The 21023-nt window shown below is 36.2% G+C and overlaps 2 protein-coding genes across 5 annotated transcripts in view; one reads left to right on the top strand and one right to left on the bottom strand.

The window, feature by feature from the left end:
• Positions 1–7776, top strand: part of PRKD3 (protein kinase D3) — a 47242-nt gene extending 39466 nt beyond the window's left edge. For both annotated transcript variants that reach the window (XM_026669358.2, XM_026669359.2), the window contains exons 15-19: positions 222–383; positions 1602–1700; positions 2110–2377; positions 3932–4017; positions 5282–7776. In XM_026669358.2, the coding sequence (XP_026525143.1) occupies positions 222–383; positions 1602–1700; positions 2110–2377; positions 3932–4017; positions 5282–5455 (789 nt within the window). In that variant the 3' untranslated portion in view covers positions 5456–7776. The remainder of the gene's footprint in view (positions 1–221; positions 384–1601; positions 1701–2109; positions 2378–3931; positions 4018–5281) is intronic.
• A 410-nt stretch (positions 7777–8186) lies between these two features.
• NDUFAF7 (NADH:ubiquinone oxidoreductase complex assembly factor 7) lies at positions 8187–20983 on the bottom strand. 3 transcript variants are annotated; one of them, XM_026669360.2, is made up of 10 exons: positions 20600–20983; positions 17432–17595; positions 16181–16261; positions 14917–15027; positions 13739–13946; positions 12508–12566; positions 11267–11380; positions 10642–10785; positions 9621–9794; positions 8187–9013 (listed from the first exon to the last, which is right to left on the bottom strand). In XM_026669360.2, the coding sequence occupies exons 1-10, from the start codon at positions 20757–20759 to the stop codon at positions 8831–8833; spliced, it is 1398 nt and encodes a 465-aa protein (XP_026525145.1). In that variant the 5' UTR covers positions 20760–20983; the 3' UTR covers positions 8187–8830. The 3 variants fall into 3 exon arrangements, with proteins under 3 accessions (XP_026525145.1, XP_087822916.1, XP_087822921.1); XM_087966790.1 differs by having other exon boundaries at positions 9702–9794; positions 20600–20798; XM_087966795.1 differs by having other exon boundaries at positions 20343–20788.
• Positions 20984–21023: the final 40 nt, after the last annotated feature.

The following is a 21023-nucleotide window of genomic DNA, read 5'->3' as shown; positions in this document are numbered from 1 at the left end:
TGGTGGCTTTTTATTTTTTGGTGTAATTCTTTATTCCTGGTAGATTACCTTTTGACCTGCTAGACAATGGAACCATTGCCCTAAGTATTACAAAAGATTGCCTGAGTGCTTTTGAAATAGTAAAGCATAGAATGGTTTTCTTTTGTCTGAATACTATATGTTAAGAATACTTCCTTATTCATTTGATATTTTGTCTGAGTCAGTGCTGTACATTTCCTTAGAATTTGCATCACCCTGGGATTGTAAACCTGGAATGTATGTTTGAAACTCCTGAAAGGGTTTTTGTTGTGATGGAAAAACTTCATGGCGATATGTTAGAAATGATTCTTTCCAGTGAGAAAAGTCGGCTTCCAGAAAGAATCACCAAGTTCATGGTCACTCAGGTGAGTCTTTTGTTTTCAATTGGTTTTCTTCCCTAGTGAGAGAGCCTTCCCTATTGTGGCCTGTCTTTGAGGAAAGCCCAAGAATGATGGGTATACAGGTAGTCCTTGACTTATAAACAGTTGATTTAGTGACCATTTGAAGTTACAATGGCACTGAAAAAAAAATCAAATTTTCACACTTAATGACCATTGTAGCATCCCCACGGTCACATGATCAAAATTCAGATACTTTGGAACTGACTTGCATTTATGATCCCTGCAGTGTCCAGGGGTCATGACCCACCCTTTGCAACCTTCTGACAAGCAAAGTCAACGGGGAAGCCAGATTTACTTAACAACTGTGTGATTAACAACTATAATGATTCACTTAACAACTGAAGCAAGAAAGGTCATAAAATGGGGCAAAATTCATTTAACAACTGCCTCACTTATCAACAAAAATGTTGGGCTCAATTGTGGTCATAAGTCGAGGATTACCTGCATACTCTCTTTGGGTGGCCTTAAAGATATGATTACTCCTGTCTGTTTTTAAAAAATGCCAGGTTTACAATCAGACCATTGCTGTCTTCAATACTTTGTGTTGTTTATTTAATCACTTTATATGCTTTAGTCTAAAATGTTTATTTTTTTAAATTGAATCAAGGAAGCTTTAATTCAAAATGATGTATGCAAATATAACAATAATTCTGGTGTATATGAGGAAAACATTACCTAAATTATAGTAAAGAGACAATCTTATACTTAGCAAACTTTATTCTTGATTTAAAAAGCATATCTTTACTTTATATAGCGTTTACTGAATATTAAATGCACATAGGGTGTTTAAGACAAATATGTGTGAACATCACTTTTACTTCCAAGAAAAATTAGTGTGTGGCAGGTAATTCTAATTGGGGATTAATATCCTAATATTGTATTCATTGTGTACTTAATAGGAATGGTAAGAGATTGAGATTTCGTGCCACAATGAAGAAGTTATTCACCTAGTTACATTTGTAAGTAGCTGGAAGTAACTAGCTGAAAAGTAACACTGTCTCTTTGGGAAGCTGGATTTTTTTTTTTTTTAATTAAGGGTAGAATTCTGGAAGTATTCCAACAAAAGAGTTCATTTGCTTTTAGACAAATATTGAATTGAAGCATAACCTCTTGGACTTGTAATGTCTGTTGGGTTCTTTGTACAGAACTGATTTTGAAAATACTTTTTTCCTTTTTTTAAAGATACTTGTTGCTTTGAGGAACTTACACTTCAAAAATATAGTGCACTGTGATTTAAAGCCTGAAAATGTACTATTAGCATCAGCAGAACCCTTTCCTCAGGTGGGTAAGGAAATAAGTATTCTTTGTATGTCTGTTGTGGAAGAGGAAATCTAGAATAAGATTTAATCTCTTTTCTTAAACTTTCTAATTTTTTTAGTGATTGATAAAATTATTTTACGGCTAGAATATTTTTTCTCTAATTTAGCTATGTTTGATTTGGAAAAAAAGTTACACTATAGTATTGAAAATATATTTTTCCTGGATTAATTCTGCTCATCCTCCACTAGAATTGGAAAAAAAATTAGAAAACTTAATAAAGTATAACCAATGCAAAGAAACTATTATAACTTGCTAATTATATTGACCATATTTCATGTTTGTAAAGACTCCATACACCGTATCTGATTTTTTAAAATTTGTTTTTAAGTTAACTGCATAGTAACTTAAGTAAAGAGCATTTGTTTTACAGGTAAAGCTGTGTGATTTTGGTTTTGCACGCATTATTGGGGAAAAATCTTTTAGGAGGTCTGTAGTAGGAACTCCAGCTTATCTTGCCCCAGAAGTACTTAGGAGTAAAGGCTACAATAGATCGCTGGATATGTGGTCTGTGGGTGTCATCGTCTATGTGAGCTTAAGTGGCACATTTCCATTTAATGAAGATGAAGACATAAATGATCAGATCCAAAATGCAGCATTTATGTATCCACCAAATCCCTGGAAGGAAATTTCTAGTGAAGGTAAATATCATTAGACAACTTACATTTCATGTTTTCTGCATATTAGTAAAATCTATAACATTTAATTGGAATGCAGCAATGACACGACAGTAAATTAGATGACTGCTATTAGTGACTGCTATTCAGGAACCATTAGGAATCATTTTCCTGTGACTGAGCAAATGGAAAAAAAAGCTTTTATTCTAAAATGGTAAGCTACCCACTTAATGAGTTAAAGCCTTATGTATACTGTAATTGATAGGCTTTTTCTTGAACTTCTTAAAACTTCGGAAGCTTTGATATTATGCGGCAGCATATTCTGGGCTTTCCCAACTTTAGAAAGGGAATGAGATTTAATTACTGATGAAGCTCCATACTGTAGTCTGCTCCCTGTGGAAAAAAAAATGTTTTTTTACTTACAGTGTGTTTAAGTAGACATATCTATTTTCAAGGCTACCCTTTAAGAACATTCAGAAGCTTCAAATGATGCAGAGTGTGGCAATGAGGCTTTGGGGCTTCTAGAATGGCCCATATTACACCCCTGTTCTGCAAGCTGCACTGGCTACTGGTTTGCTTTTGGGTGCAGTTTAAGGTGTTGGTTATTACCTTTAAAGCCTTACATTATTTGAGGAATCATCTCACCCCAATGGGACAGACTGGCCCCATCCATGTGGCAGAGGAGGTATGCTGTGAATCCTATTGGTCAAGAATTCCAGCCAGCAAGTTCCAGGATCCAGGTGAACCTTCTCTGCCATGGCGCTGCCCATTGGAAGATCTTGCCTCTCCTAACCTTCCATAAGTCCCCCCAAACCTGGCTTGGGTTCTCAATGGGGGAATGCCACGCTGGAGATGGTTGATTCCACCTCCTCCCTGCACATCCTGCTCCCTCTCCTTCCATCTTTTAATTTATAATTTTATATTCTTTGTATGTGTGTGTGTGTTTGTATGTGTGTGTGTATGGTTTTACTGCTTTTAATGTTGTAAGCTGCCCAAAATTGCCATGTGGTGAGATGAGTGGCAAATAAATTTAATAAATAAGTCTAAAACACTAATTCTGAACATGTATTTCCCCAAAACCTTTTTTGGTTGTAGACTTAGAAGGTAATATATTTTTCTGTTTTGAGTATGCTATACTGCTATTAAGCACATTTAATTCTGATGCTGTATATGAATTGGCTTTTTGATTCTTTTTAGTCCAATTGCATTCTTTTTACAAGGCTTTAATGAATGATAGAAACTTGAAGGAGTTGCTGAAAAACCCCTAAAGCTTCTATGGAATGTCTGCATTGAAAGTTAGGAAATAGACAAAGTATCAAATAAGTAATTAAAGAATTTCTACTTTAAGAAACAGTCTAACTTGGTTTCAAATTAAAGAATCTTGGTGTTTATTTAGAGGTAGATGATCTCGATTGTCAATATTTTTTAAAATGTTGTTTTTTATATCACTAAAAAAGCTTTAATTCTTCCTCCAGAATAAACATATCAATATGAGGATGAGATGGGTGTAGGGAATAGATAGAGAATGATGGAAAAGGATGAAATATTTACCGACTGCTTTTTTATTTGCTTCCTCAGCTACTGATTTAATAAATAATTTGCTTCAAGTGAAGATGAGAAAACGTTACAGTGTTGACAAATCACTTAGTCATCCTTGGTTACAGGTAGAGTTACATACCATACTAATATGAATCATATCTGACAAGTCTGGAATGAACTGAGGCCTTGAAAATATTTAAGTGTTACTCAGTTCACTTTCTATCATCATCCCTGTCCCATTTTTGGATGTATTATTCTGCCTTTTTAACAGGTTGGGTTCAATTATCAATAACACTTATGTATTTATGTATTACTATTGGCTTAGATACTCTTATATATGTTTATGTCCTCCTCCTCACTCTGAGACTACAGAACAGGATGTATAGTCACTTTGGGTTTGCAAAAAGTCTGGGGAAGGGCAAAAATTAGCCCCTTAATTATTCAGATTTAATGGGTCAACTCAGATGGAGGATCTAGATGATACCCAGACTCATAGGGTGTCTGTTATTTGTCCTCACCAACGATTAATTTGGTGGCCTCTCTATGGAGGAAGAGGGGCTTAGGATAGCCGATAGCTGCATCAGGAGCAACAAGAAGGCAGTTTCTTGTGGCCTTGGATATGTAACAGTTAAAAATATAAAGCAGCATTAATTCTCACCTTGTTTTGGTGTAGCCTTTTCTTTAAACCCCCAATTCAGACCTATTCTGTAAAATTTGTAACATCGCCTAACTTATCCCATGTATTTTACTAGTTTATATTTTATATTCTTTTTTAGTCAGCTGTTTTACCAGGTATCCAATCTTGCTTCTGGTTTAAAATATTATGCATCATTTTGTTTTTAAGGTGAATAATTTCTCTATTAAGGATATTCTTCTGCTTAGAAAGGCCAAAGCAGATGGAATTGTCTAACCCAGTGATGGCAAACCTTTTGGGCCCCAAGCGCGCATACCCAAAATGCAAGGCACGCCCCCAGATGCATGCGCATCCTGCATATGCATGTGCCCCCGCATGTGTGTGACTCCTGCACATGTGCCCCACCCCTGCATACGTGCAGCAGAGACCCAAAGGCCAGCTGGCCAGCAGGAGGCATATATGCATGCACGGTGGAGTTGAGCTGGGGCGACGGCGCACATGCCCACAGAGGGCTCTGCGTGGCACATGTGCCATAGGTTCGCCACCACTGGTCTAACCTACCATAAGTATTATTTATATTTAAAAAGCTACATTGCATTGGATGTGATTAGTAGTTTGATGGGATATAAACTCTAAAGAAAAAAGTTATTTTGAAGGAAATTATTGTCACAAATACATGCGTCAATGTGGTCATCGGAAAATGTACTGTATTTTGAATATTGTTAAATTTTCCATTATGTTTTTTCTCTTTGCAGGATTATCAAACTTGGCTTGATCTTCGGGAGTTTGAAACTCGCATTGGAGAACGTTACATTACCCACGAGAGTGATGATGCTCGCTGGGAAGAACATGCATATGAGCACAATCTTGTATATCCCAAACATTTCATTATGGCTCCCAATCCAGATGATATGGAAGAAGATCCATGATTCATTGGAAAAAGCATTTTAATCAAATTCTGATAATTTGGAACAATTGATGCTTTTGGTTGTTCAGATGATCCGGCGTCTAAAGCTATGAAGGCAAGATCCTGCATCACTTTGTGGATGGACATCTGGGAAGCATCTTTATCTTTCTAGTTTCTATGATTATGAATATCACCCAGCACTGAGTTAAAAGCCATGAAGTATTTCTGTAATATTGCCTTATTGGTACATCACAGAGATGTTACTGACAGCTTATGTACACAGAGACTTGATGTATGTGAATTTTCTTCTTTTTTTTGTAATTTACACAGTAACAATTTTTTAATGTTTCCTAGTTTCTTATCTATTTAGGCAAAGATACTATTTTCTGGTATTTAGATAACATTTATAAGGAAGCTATAAAGAATCATGAACATATATGCCATGACAAAAAACTAGAAATATGCAAAACTTTTCATTCTGAAATGTCTTGAGTATAAAACTTCATGAAACTTTGCAAACATCCTTTTCAAGTGCAAAAGTATTGTTTTGAATGGGGAAGCAGGTAGTTTTGAATATTTTGGATGTGTTTTGAGCAGTTTTACAATCTGTTTGAAAGAAAATCTGTTGCATGCCTCTTCCAAAAACACTTGATTTAAAAAAACAACCTTTAACTGATTATTTGCAAGTGAACTGTGTATACTTTGAAAATGTAGGTGATGGGAACCAATAATACTGTTCAGACCATTTAAGATCTGAACATTGAGGCATATAATTCAATAAAACAGTTTGTTAAGCTGTGGGAATGCAGAATAGTAATAGTACCTGAATACCATACACACTGTACAAGTTACTGCAACTTAAGCTAAAGTTCTGACAATGTGTTCTCATCTCTGCATATATCTTTTTGTTTTAAATTGCAAGATTCATTGGCCATTGGCCACCTAGGCACTCCAAAATAAAAATGCTTTTGTTACTTTTCTACCTTTCTAGCAGGTTTGTAGTTACTTTCTGAGTTCAATTCTCTTAAGATTAATTGCTAGAAAAATAGATAATTGAAGCATTTGAGAAAGCTTCAGCAGAACATAATGCAATTATTTAATATGAAAAGGATATTATTTCCTTTAAACATTTTTATATTGGTTTGTCTGTTAGCCAAACACTCCTATTTTCAGTTGTAGCGTTTTTCTAATATCCCAATTTCAGATAGTTTATAATTGACAAACCTTTTTCAGGATGATGGAAGGTAAAATGCAGAAAATTATAACATCAATTCATTTTTATCCTCATCAATAGTAAGAGCCAGAATGAGTTCATGCAGAATGAAAAATAGTATTTTATTCATAGATTACTATTTATCACTTAATAATTAGTGATGGAAAAATGAGGGACTGTACTGAGAAAGATGTACAGAGGTAAAGTCTTAATCAGAATTAAATCTAGAAAAACATATTTCTTTTTTCTAGCTAATGAACTAATAATTTGCGAACTACCTTTCCCACATTAGATGTTACAGTCAAGAGTTGGAAAAGATATCCACTGCAGAGATGGGAGATGTTAAACATATCTTGTTGGCTCCAGTGATTGAAATATTCAAAAGTACTTCAAGATATGCTGGAAGTTGATATGGAATAGTTGAAAGTATTCTCTCCTAGATTGAAAATACTCAAGCAAGCTAAATCACAGCCTAATCTCTACTAGAACTGAATGTACCTGTTTTTCCCTGACTTTTTATAAATTTATGCCAAAAGAGAATCACAAATATTCCCAGTGCCATTCATTAACAGGGCTATGGTATATGTCTCCTTAGAAATATATCCCACTGAGTTCAATGGGACTTACTTCCAAGTGAGTATATAGAGTTGAATAGCTATAATTTAAATAGTTGCAAGTCACTTCTAGAGAATGTATTGTACTTCATGTTATGCATCTTAGGTTATTCTTTTGTTTTCAGGACAACAATGTTATATAGCAGTAGAACAATACAAATGTTATTGGGGCCAAAGAAAAAAATAACTGGAATGTTTCTATTCTATAAAGCTGTTACACATATTCTGCAACAATAAAATTGCATAGCTAGCATTCTTAAACTGTTCCTTTGAATGCCTAAATTACTGCATGAAAGCTTTAAATTGGCATTTGCTCCAGATGAATTTGTACCCAGAATTGCATTAGCATTCTTTTTGAGGTAAGTTGCATTCATCGAAAAATAGTGCTGTATTGATTCTAGAAAATATTTAGTAAAACTTTTAGTCTCAAAAGACACTGTCAAGTACTTTTTATATTTTTATATATCTCATTGTTTGTAAATATCCTCTAAGCTTGAAATAAATTTTATTTCCCTACTGTGTTTTTTTTCTATTCATAAAAAGACTTTTGTGGTAAGAGATCTGTTGAAATATATTAGAATGATTAGTATTGCAGTATTGTCAAGTTAGTTTGAAGCTGTTATGTGAAATTTGATCTTTTCTTAAGCTCACTAAAATGCACTATTGAAGTGAAATATGACACAACAGCCAGTGTTTTTAATGATATTCTTGGCAATAGCTTGTAGCAAATTTGAGTTGCAACCTTTTTGAATAGCCTCTGTTTAGCCAAGTCATGTTGGATGTTTTATTATTATAAGCATGATATAATAGTTGTGGAATTTAGGAAGGATTTCTCAGAAATTAGGACAGGCTGCTTTTGTTAAAAAGCTTATACTGCTTATATTGTTTTCTGTCCTTCATTTTTCTGAAATGAATTACACACCATATTAACACATTAACCATTTATTAAAACAAAATAGTACAGAGAGCTGCATTTACAAATGAAAAGGAACTTGCATGGTTACTCAATTTGTACTAGCTCTCTGTTTTCTGAAGACACCCTTATATCGTTAGTAGCCATATACAGGTAATTCTTCTCTTATGACAATTGGGACTGGAATTTCTGTTGCTAAGCGATGCGGTCGTAAAGCACAGCCACATCACTTAGTGATGGCAACTCCCTGCAGTCCTGATTATTGTTTACTAAATCTTTGGCTGTCAGTGGGGAAGCCAGCAGGAAGTTGCAAGCTCCAGGTTGGCATGCAGGTACTGCTAGGTTGAGAAGGGAATGAGGGTGTGTGTGAGAGCAGTGAAATTTCTTATCCCACAAATTTGGAAATTCTCAGGGGGGATTAAAGAGCAAACTTTAATTATGAAACCCTTTCACAGTACAGTATTGTACATTTTTCCATCTAAAACTCCTCCCACCTTTCAGCAGCAGTATTTTGTTTTTAATTTTACCATATCAATGATTCCCTATATTGGCTACATGTTACAGGAGTATGATTGAAATCTTCCACAGTTAAGGTAATTCAACTGTCTTCCTGATAGATTTAAGTATAGATCCTCAGGTAATATTCTGATTTGGGGTTCATCTCCATAAAAGTTCTCCAAAGCCAGCAATAGGTGATGAAAGTGAATGATCTGGCTTAAGTCTGTAATGAGGTAAAAGGGCAAAAAAATAAAAGCGTTCTCCCATTTTATCCATGAGCATTTGATAACCTTGAAGCAGATGACTTCGAGTGACTGCATCATCAGCATTCTGCAGTAGAACCTACATAAAAAAAGATATTATTTTCCCATCCCAAAATTCACTCCTCTCTTTCCCAATATGTATATATCATATAGTTTTAGGTATCAGTTCTGTCTGTTGATAAATGCAAGAGTCAAAAACAGTGATTTAAAAAGATCAAACAACTTTTGATTTCTTTTGTTTTCTTGAACAAAAGAAACAGTGGTTAAGATAAAAACCTTCAATCCACCTCCAACCCTGAAAACTCCTATCTTTTTGTAAGCACCTAAAGTTGTGTCTCTGATAGTTAGCTTGGGATCCCTATGAGGGCACAGCACAATGGAGGTGGTTGATGGAGTAATAACAGATCCCACCCCCCCACTCTGCCCGTGCCCTCTCCATGTGTCCTTGGCTTCAATGTCTGATTTTAACTTTGTTTTAACTGTATATGCAACTGTAAGATGCCCAGTGTGTGTGTGTGTGTGTGTGTGTGTGTGTGTGTATAAATACATATACAAATACACACACACATATCCCAACTTATCTCATAGGACTGCTGTTGGGATAAAATGAAAGGGTTTCCCTATCTAACTTGCTTTGGACGCTTGGTGAAAGCAGATTAATTAATAAATACAAAATTAGCCCTCACCTGCAATCTAACATCAATGCCCATATTTTTCAAAAATTCCTTCTGCTTTAAAGGTCCTAAAGTGGCTACTCTTTTCTGTACCATTCTTTGCAAGTAGCTGAAATCTACATCAGCAGTGAGATCTGCAGATCCTGGTGACAGTAATACATCATGAAGTTTATGACCACGGAACCCCTGAAAATAGAAAATAAATAAGACAAGTTCACCTGTGTGCTTTGTTAGGTGGTCAATTTAATTTCTGAAGGTGAGAGTCCTGATTATTGCTACCCTATTTGTCATGGAATTAGGATTCTTCCATTGTATCTTTTTAAAATAATGAATTATTTTCCAGACTTTCTAAAGGGTGATATATAAAATAAAAAATTAGTCAACTCCTATTTGATTCCGTCTTCTGTAAAAAGGAAGTAGGTCAGTGGTGCGTTTCACATTTTTTTTACCACCGGATCGGTGGGCGCGCTTTGCATGTGTGCACTTTGCATGTGACAAACGTGCACTTTGCGCAGGTGCAGAGGCTTTCCGACTCACCTGCAATCCGGCACTCTCCCTGTCACTAATGGATGCAATACAGATATAAACTTCACTGGCATATTGGAACAGCAGTCATAAAACACAATTGACAATACCAGAGATGTGGGGAGAGAGCTACAGAAGTTATATCAATTCATATTTAAAATCCTGCTTTTATAAAGTGAGAAGTTTTAAACTAGCTTTTTCCATACATCCAGGCATGTCTATTGGAGACAAATGTTTACATTTTTTCCCCATTCCTGCTTTCCTCCTAGATAGCTCTCACAGGCTGGGCTGGCAACCTTTCACAGTCAGAGCCCTACCATCAGGCTTTAAATGAGAGGCCACAAGATTCAGTCCTAGGGATGTACTCTCCCTGTACAGAAGAGGGGAAATAATGCTTATCAAATCTGCAGTTGACACATTACTGGGTACAACAGTCATCTTCCTCTTTCTACCACCCAACTGAAATCCACATATTCAAACTACAATGAAGTTATACGAATCAACTTACTCGGAAAGTATCAGTTTTGGTTCCATCATGACCATAATCTATAATCAGTGCTGCTCCTCCATTGTTTTCAACATGAGAAGCAAGCTTCTGGATGATGACACCAGCATCAGGACATACTTCCACATGATCTCTGGATTCTTGATCCTAATATAAAATTCAAGTTGAAGTATAATTATTAAAATGATCCATAATACCATGCTGCAATATACAGCTTGTACAAAGGACAGTGATTTTTGAATTATTATTCCCCTTGCTAAGCATGTTTATAACAGGAGTGTTTCAATAGAACTTCAATTTCTAGAAAGCTTTTGAAGAAATATAGCAAAAAATTAATTACATAAATACTGTCTTAATAAGAGATTCCTGAAAGTCATATAAAGAAGTTAAATCTGATGCATATGTTGACTAAACTAGAATATATGACATCAGTTTTAATTTAATTGTGGTATTATTAAACATTTTGATTAAATCAAGGTGACGAGCTGAAAAGAATTTATAACAGTTATGATTGCTTCAGCAAAAATGATGATCTTGGACCATTATAGAATTGCAATACAATTTCAAAAGAAACACCCCCCCCAGATTATATAAACTTGAAATATAATCAAAATAATCAGAAATTTACATGTATGAAGGATTTTGAGGCAGGAGTGGCAGATGGTGCAAGGACAAATCGCAGCTTATCAGAAGCTTCTGGATCAATATCAACCAACAACTCACGCCACCCATTTTCTGTTTTCTGTTAATTGACAAGACAAAATAGAATACTATGGATTCATCGGGTAAGTGTACTGATTATCACTTCTGATTAGGCTTGTTTAAAACATGAATCTTGGATTTAAAAACTCCTAATAATGTTTAATTCTGATGTTAAATAAAACATTTTAAAGACTAATATTGGAAGTTTTTCATTTAGCAACTTGTACGATGAAGTGTATCTTCAGCTCAGTATTTATATTAATAAAGCTTCAAACACAAATTTAAGTTAATTATACAGTTAGAAGTACTTTTGTTTTTAAATGTGCCTATATGCATATAAAAGCAGCATCTCTGAAGTGGATTGTTAGACCATGAAAAAAGAAGCAAAATCTATCTCAGTTTAGACATTTCTTTTGGAATTTTGTTGCAAAGAATTGCTGAAACTACATTAGTTATGATGGTTGTCTGCACACACAATCCTGCAATTTCAGAACTAAATTCTAAGTCTTGGAGCATTTGTTAGTAATAAATACTTCTAGTAGGGCATGATCACCCATGACTAGATGACCTTTGTTCACTTAACAACTACAGCTTAACCATCACTGCAAAATGTCATAAAACTGGGCACAGTCCTGCTTTACGACTTTCAGGATTTATGATCGAAATTGTGGACACAATTGCAGCTGTGCATTGAGACCTATCTGTAGTACTGAATTTTATTTTTCCCTCTCGTGCAGTTGTGATTGGGCATAGGGATTCTCAAATTCATGTGCTTTGATTCCATGATATCTGCTGTGTAAAAGCGTAATAATTACATTATTCTTTTATGTTTTTGTGACTTATGTAATAAGTATACTTATAAGATTATAGAATCAGTTGGAATATGTGCCAATACTGTAGTTATATGTTTATATATTTAATATTATATAAAAACTCCAGTTTCTTATATATTAAAGAATATATAATTAAAAGGTTCTCAATGTGACTTTTTTCTGATTTGCAAATTATGTCACATTAACACATTCCTCCTAGAATTTATTGTAATAGGTATCTTAAGGTAAAAAATATCTATATTAACGTGGTCACTATTTCTACCATACCTCAGCAAATATTATAAAAATAGCGAACAATTTTTAATCCAAATCTTATAGTAGTATGTGATCATACCTGAAATTTATAAATAGGCAGAGCATCAAGAAATTCATGTGCTAAATAAAAACTGTTGCCTAGGTAGAGGGGAAAAAAGGACCAGTCAAAAATAAAAATGCCTCAATTTTTATAATATACAGCCAAAATCTTTATTAGGAATTATTTTTATGAATGGCCCGTTTCAGCGAGATCATGAGTCAAAATTTATGATTTTAGTGTACTCAATTATATTTCAATATATGTTGCAGGAGTAACTGCTTTTATTTTACTTTTCCAAGAAAACTGCATGGACAAACAAGAAACAATGACTATTATTGCCGGAGAGAACCTTTCTATCTAGATCAGGGGTCTCAAACTCAATTTACCTGGGGGCCGCTGGAGGCAGAGTCTGGGTGAGGCTGGGCCGCATAAGGGATTCCACAAAAACGTTGTTAAAAAAATATCCTCAAATATCCCCAAAAGCTAGCGATGCATGGAGAACGTCTCGACGCGTGACGTCATTTCCGCTTCTACTTGTCACAACAGCGCGGCGGATGACGAACAGCCCGGTAGCAGTCGCCTTTCTCTGCGTTTGATCGTGGCATTTGTTGATGGTAGAAAGTACTGGAATGGCGACCGCAAAAAAAGGCGACTGCTACCGGACTGTTCGTCATCTGCCACACTGTTGTTACAAGCGTAGTGTGCATGAAGTCGGTGTAGCTTAGCCTAGCACCGAATGTCAGTCACGAAGAGGAACAGCGGGCGGGACTTCCTTCAGAGGTCCATTCCCCCTATGGGCCGCACTAATATTATACTTTCATATCACGGTGGGGGCCACAGGATATCGTCCTCTGATCTAGATGGTTACTAAGAGTCGATACCTATTTGAAACCTTAATTGATCAAGGCTTCTGGGTTAATTTTGTTATATACGTCAACAAAAGACACTTGATAGAATGCAAATGTACAAAATTCCAAGAGGATGTTACAGGCTTAACATTTCCTGAAATAATTCTTTAAATACAAAATGAGGGTCCACTGCAAAACTATGTTTACAGACATAAACAATGGACTCTTTCAAGGGTTTAATTGGATATTTTCAATGAAATATTTTCATGCTCATTAAAGCCAAACCATAGCTACATGTACCTTTAACTCTAGAGTATCTCCCTTCATTGCAAAATTTATCTTAATTTTAACAAATTATTGACTAATAAATAATTCTTAGTGTCAACTGCTGACTGAAAAGCAATAAATGAAGTTGTTCTTACCTTCTGGCACTTCATTCAAGTTTCTATACCAGAAAATTGGTATTCCGGTCTTACTAATTCCATGCATGTAAGCACTGGAGCTTTCTGGCAACTCTACTTTTTCTTTTGTCAGCACTGATGCCTGCATCTCACTTAATTTTGGACTGACTTCCACCAAATGAATGGAAATTTCACAGTTAGCAAGTATGGAGCTCAGCTGAGTAAAAACCTATGAGCACAGAGAATTACTGTTACAGCTTACAACAACTGACTGTTCATTTACCCACCCAAAACTGGATTTTGAAACAAGAAGAATCCAACATATTTATTTGGTTGGATAAATCTAATCTTTTTCAAATTTATTGGCTTCTCTCATTACCTGGTTTTAATTAATTGTTTTTTTGTCCTTTTCCTCTTTTTTTTTCAAGCTTTGCCTATTCTTGAAAATGTATCACAATATGCTAAATACCACATTAACCCCAGTGTCCCACTCCACACCAGTTCTATATCACTGATAAATCACATAGCATACAATAGTTTGGCATTCCTACAAATTGATTCTGGTGGAGCAGTGGTTAAAGTGCAGTATTGCAGGCAAACTCTGCCCACAGCCTGGAATTCGATCCTGAAAGGGCTCAAGGTTGATTCAGCCTTCCATCTTTCCAAGGTTGGAAAAATGACCCAGATTGTTGGGGGGAAATATGCAAATAAAGCTCATACATTGTAAACTGCTCAGAGATGTTAAAATTCTATTGCTATTTTGTATTAGAAATAAATAAATAAAAACAAGTCATTTACCTATAGCTAAGTGCAAGACTAACACTTAAACAAATAAATAGTTGACAGTTGAAAAAAATAGATAATGAACTTAACAATAACATTGGAAGACACTTTTACTTTGGTTTCTGCTTTTCTCAATTTTTAAATGCTGTTTTGTGATTCAATGAGACAAAATATCAAAGTATGAAAGTAAATGAAAGTACCAAAGGTATATAAGGTAAGAGCTTACAAAACATGCACATTAAGATAACAGTCTTCATCAATGCATACAAATTTGTGGGTGCATGACAGTATGTTTATATTTTTGTGCAAGCTTAAACAATTGCAAACAGATGTAGAACTGGAAAGAATGAACTTAAATTTGAAAAATTACGTCACAGAAAATAAATTTAGCAAATTTGTTTTACTGTTTTACTTACCCTTAAAATATCATCTATAAGACTACCTCTACCTGGGCCCAGTTCCACCAGCTGAAATTTTGGAGATTTTCCTGTAGCCATCCATTCACTAACAAACCAAATTCCTATTAACTGAAGAAGAAAAAATAAACCTTTTAAGCTGCAAAACTGGACATATTTATAAACTAAGTGATACATGTATGTATATATAATATGTAAAATTACAGGGAAAGTAACCCCCCCCCACATATTTTGCACATAATGAAATTATTTCAATTATGTTGAAATTAATGGGAGTTACATAGTTTAGGACTGCATTGGGTGGACCTTGGAATCACCCAAGAAAACATAATAGATCACCAGTTCTAACACTAGAAATAATGTTCAACTGATGGAGGAACTTTGTTTCTATCTCCCTGATTATATTTGTTGTGTCTCTCTTCCAAGTTCTAGAAATATTTCTTTAGTGCAGCTGAACCCTAAAACTATTTATTTTATTTATTAAAAAAGATTATACTTTTCACATGCTACCTAACAATATAACTAAACTTTCCTGAATAGAATTTCTTCTATATTTTTTTACCATTAGTGAAATTTAGATCTCAGAAAAAGTATCAGATGAAATTGTTACTTTATTAGGTCATGAAGCTTTTTTTTGTTCAAAGAAGCTCAGAGTGCTCCAAAACAGAGCAGCAATATGACAGGAATATAAAAAATTACATTACCATTTCATGTAAAAATATTTAAGTACATTCAAACAGTAGATTATCTCAATAATATTAAAAATATAACAAATTCTAAATTAATTACAAAATATCAGTTACAAAACACAGTGTCTCAAGAACTGTTAAAAACCATTGGAGCCCAGAAGCAAATGATAAAAGAATATTCTAGTACAGGGCTTCAAACTCCTAGCCCATGGGATAGATGCGTCACATGTTGGCCACGCCCATGCCCGGTTTAGCAAAGGTGGAAAAAGTCCTGATATGTCACGTGATGTTGGCTTGATGATGTGGGTTTGACACCCCTGATCTAGTATATTCAGACTTTATCATTTATGATCTATAATCAGCAGTCATTAGTCAGAATTCTTATAAATGAAAATATAAAAAGTGCTAGGTATAAACATTAACAGCTACAACATCAAGAAAACACAGTTTTATTTGTTAAGTTGGACAAACTTTTTGAAATTAATTTTGGTCTTTTACTGCTTTGCTCTTTATCTTAAATGCTTATAACTTAGATAATCAGCACATAAAAAATAAACTGTACTTTTTAAAGCTACCTCTCCAAAAATCTGACTTATTTCAGGTGAAGTAACAAAATCTCCCTGTTCTCCAAACATATCTTGATGCATATAGTACCCCTGTGGGAAGAGAAAAAAGAAATTAAATATTATTATTTGCAACACTCAAAATCTTAATCCTTGATTATATTCCTCTGCTGGTCTGCTTTAATTCAGAAAATTTGTAACAGTTCTCCAAGAGTGATAAAGAAAATATGAAGGGTTCTACACTTTGCAATATTATTTATCAAATAAAAATAGGAAGTTGAAATGATGTAATAGCAGATTTGCTGCAATGTAAAAAGGAGGTTTCAGATGAAAAAACAAAAATCTCTTGTTTAACATTTACAATTTAAAATGACAAATGGCTATTTATTTGAGTCGAAGAGAAGGGACAAGCAGGGATCCTTTGGGAGAAGGATATACATACATACATACATATATACATACATACATACATACATTGACTGAAAACAAATGAATATTGGTTTAATATATAAATTCCATTGAATATGCTTTCTCTCTCATCATCATCATGGTAAAAACCATCCATCCCATTTTATTAAGTATATGTTTGGGCAAAGCAACAACTTTATGTGTTTTTTGTTACATATGCCTATTGCTATAAATATGATTTTCATTATAAAAGTCTTAATGATAACTTTTTTCATTTTTTACTGTGAGCACACGGACCCACATTAAAAATGTAATTCTGCTGCCTGCTCTCAAAAGAAAATATATATCTACCCATGCATATATAACACACATATACAAATGCTATATACATACATACACCTACACCCTTCTCCCCCCCCCCCATATAGTGTGTGTGTGTGTATGGGTATCGGTGTATGGGTGTAGGTGTAGGTGCTATATATGTACACCTACATGCATGCGCGCACACACACACACACACACACATCACATATCACTGTCCATTTTGTATACATAACAGTAAGAGGAAACTTGAGAGTTCACAAGGTTGATGCTATATGGAATCTGGATGTTTTGCTTTGGATACCATGAAGCCTCCTCCCAGAAGGTAAAAGGAAAACAGGCCGTGAAGAGGATGTGTAACATCCCAGACAATACGACAGACCCTGCTCACGCAACTCTTATATGCTATGTCCTGGATAGAAGGGAGTGAACAGCCAATAATCTTTTCTGCCATCCTCACCACTCTCTGCACCACCTTTCTGTCTGTTTTAATCCCGCAAAGCTGACTTTGACATATTTAATATGTCATCATACCTTCAGTGGATTTGTCAAAACTTCCCTCATATATTCAGCAACTGTAATAGGACCAGTTGATTTTATTTTCATAATGAGATGCTTCAGCATTGGAGTCATGAGGCTTTTGTCTGCTGCTTTATTTTCTGAACTGAAGTGCTGGCATCTCAATACAGTGGAAAAACCTGCATAAAAAGAAACATGACATATCCTCAAATAATCAGTTTTAATATGTAAAATACTTTTCCAACTATTCATTTTCATATATTATTCAAATGGCATTTAGAGAAGTTGAAACTTCACAGGGACTAAGCTAACATTTACTTAATTTAATTTTGTGCAACATTCAGGCAGTTATCAGTTCTCTTAAAATTCTCCCTTTTTATTGTGCATTTTTATTAGCTTCTGGTTTACTTTAATGAATATGTGCTATTTCTACTATTGTTATTGCTACAATAACCAATATTTTATCAAAAGCTGGCCTCCAAAACATCTAATCTAAATAAATTCATATCCTTTTTGTTTTCTTTACTGATTTCAAAATTATAGATTCCTAGCACCTGAATGAATTTTTTTGTACATGGTTTCCATCATAGGGCTAATTAAATTCCTCAGACTGACTGGTAATTCCACCTCAAAGTTATTATGAAGATAGAACTGCACAGCATTGAGCTTGCAGGGAAAAGTCAGGATGTACATCTAATAAAATTGAATAAAGCTAAGTAACCAGCCATTGGCATCCCACTACATGCTGGTGATCGATACAATTACTGTAAATATTAAAAGTTTGGCCCAAAGGTGCTTTTTAAAGAGGCAACTGGACTTTCTGGTTTTTCTTTGAAGACATTTCGCTTCTCATCCAAGAAGCTTCTTGGCAAATGACCAGGTGTCTACAAGGAATATAAAATCCTTCAATTCCCCACCAACCAGTCAGAACTGAAGGAATTTCTTGGATGAGAAGTGAAACGTCTTCAAAGAAAAACCAGAAAGTCCAATTGCCTCTTGAAAAAGCACCTTTTGAACAACCATGACCCCTGGATGACTGAGAATCTCCATTGACATTAAAACTTTGTGGAACAATCTTCTTTTCAAGACCTTCCTGAATTGCAAGAGAAATTATTACAAAGGAAGAAGGTTACAGTTGAAAAGCACTATGTTAGGCTTCCAACCCAGGACTTCTTAAAAGGCAGGTCCTAAGTATCCCTTCCCAATAAAGTGCAACAGAGCAGTAAATTATACATCAAAGACAGGATCCTAGAGATATCTGGGAGCATAGGCCTCTGGGAAGGGGTACAAGTACATAACTGTAGAATTTATCTTACACTCTATGCCAGGGGTGTCAAACTGGACTTCTTCGAGGGCCAGATCAGCGTTGTAGTTCTCCTTTGCGGGTCGGAGAGGTGTGGGGGGAGATGGAACAGGCGCCTCCTGCAGCACCCTGCTGGCCAAAACTAAGGGTGGTGAGGCCATGCACAGCCCCCCCCCGCTTCTTTTTCAGCCTCCATGGCCTTCTGCAGCACTGTCTCACCCAAAAATGGGCAGTGAGAGGCCCCATGAAAAAAACCCTGTTTTTGGCCAGCAGAGTGCTGCAGGAGGCCGTGGAGGCAGAAAATGGACCACGGGGGGCCACATGCGGCCTCTCCGCAGCCCATTTTGGCTGGCAGAGGCATCTGGGGCCGGTCCTTTGATCTTTCCAGGCCAGCCATGCGGGTCAGATTTAAGCACCCCATGGGCCGGATCCAGCCTGCAGGCCTTGAGTTTGACACCCCTGCTCAATGCATACTATCATAGCAGCTTCTTATAGCTGCTGTTATAGGAGCCAAGGCTTTACAGGTTAAAACCAGCCCTATGTAGTAATGGCTGGCAAGGGAAAGGCAGATTTTAATCATAATGACTAGAGAGATATTGTTGATCATATTAAATACATATACATACATAGTGGGCTCTTTTTTTCTTCTATGTATTCAAAATTATATGTATATGTATATATGTATATACAGATATTTGTTTTCTTGTTTTCGCAGGTATTTATATGTATGGTATTCAGCTTTGTTTGGGTATACAGATATATGTATATAAAGGTAGTCCTCAACTTACGACCAGAATTGAGCCCAAAATTTAGGTTGAGAAATTTGTTAAGCGAATTTTGCCTTATTTTACGACTTTCTTTGTCACATTTGTTAAATGAATCACTGCGATCATCAAATTAGTTATACTGTTAAGCAGGGGTGGGATCTGACTGGTGTAACTACCGGTTTGGTGATTTACAATTTGGGTGTGTGTGTGAATCGTCAGTTTGCTACCTGGACAGCTGAGCAACACTGCGTGCGGGTGTGCAGCGGTTGAAAAAGCCCTTTTTTCCTGCTTTTTCAACCGCAGCTGTGCCTCGCAAAGCAGCTGAGGTTGAAAAAGCAGGAAATAAAGGTCAGGTAAGAGCCTGGGTAGGCGGGTGTGCCAAAACAGCAGCAAACACAGAACTGGTTCTGTGTCTGCTGCTCTTCAGAGCTACCTGTTCCCATCCCTGCTGTTAAGTGAATCTGGTTTCCCCATTAACTTTGCCTGTCAGAAGGTTGCAAAAAGGGATCACATGATCCTAGGACACTCGGACCATCATAAGTGTGAGTCAGCTGTCAACCATCCGAATGTATCAGTAAATCATGTGACCACGCGGATGCTACAATGGTTAAAAGTGTGAAAAATGGTCATAATAAGTCACTTTTTCAGTGCTGTTGTAACTTTGAACGTCACTAAAATATGTGTATGGGTGTATGCAATACAGTCACACAATTTTCTTTTGAGAGTGTGCATCAGAATTTCCATTTTTAATGTGTGCCGCAGAAAAAGTGCCAATAATAAAAAGTGATAATAAAGGTTATCTTATCTGATTATTTTAAAGAGAAGCAGCGGGTAAAGCCAGTCAGTATAGACGCACCTACCAGCTATTGTCTGTTTTTTGTTTAAAAAAAAGCAGGCTCGGGACTTGGCTGATAGTTTTACCGACTCAAGAACACACTCCTTTAGTTTGAGGTGCAGGTACTGCACCTCGGGTCCTGCAGATACCGCAGGAGGTGCAAAGCAAGCCGGCAAGTGCAGCTTCAGTTCCCGGAAACTCCAACCTGCTTATCATTTAAAGTTGCAAACGGGCACATTTAGTTGGCACCAAACAGCATGGAGCTCCACAAGACTTACTTCGGGATAAAGAGGCACAGACTCGCGCATTCTGGCGGGTCAAGCGAACAGGCCAGCCCCCTGCGCTGTTCTTGCTCCTAGGGAAACCAACGGCGCGTTCGCACCGCACGCCCAAGCGCGCCGTTTGCAATGCGGCGCATCCTGAAAGCACGAGCCGCATTGCCTCAGCCTTCTCGCCGTTCTCAGTCTATCGTCCGCGCGCAAGTCCCGGCAGCTCAATAAAAGCACTCTTTCTTAAAATAACCAATTCGATCTGCAGTGGAGACCACGGCTGTCCCACACATATTTTTAAGCAAGCGCGAGGCCTCCCCGCACCCCGATATGTTTTAAGACGCCAGGAACGCTTCATTCTACTAGTTCGTTTATTTACTTCCTATCTTCCGAGTCCTTTCCCTTGAGAGGTCGCTCCTCCCTGTTTCCCGGA

The sequence above is a fragment of the Notechis scutatus genome, chromosome 1, assembly GCF_049901735.1.
Source record: "Notechis scutatus isolate UNSWTSFEM ecotype Mainland chromosome 1, rNotScu1.2, whole genome shotgun sequence".
In the NCBI taxonomy this organism is placed as follows: Eukaryota; Metazoa; Chordata; class Lepidosauria; order Squamata; family Elapidae; genus Notechis; species Notechis scutatus.
This window is presented reverse-complemented; position numbering and strand designations above follow the sequence as displayed.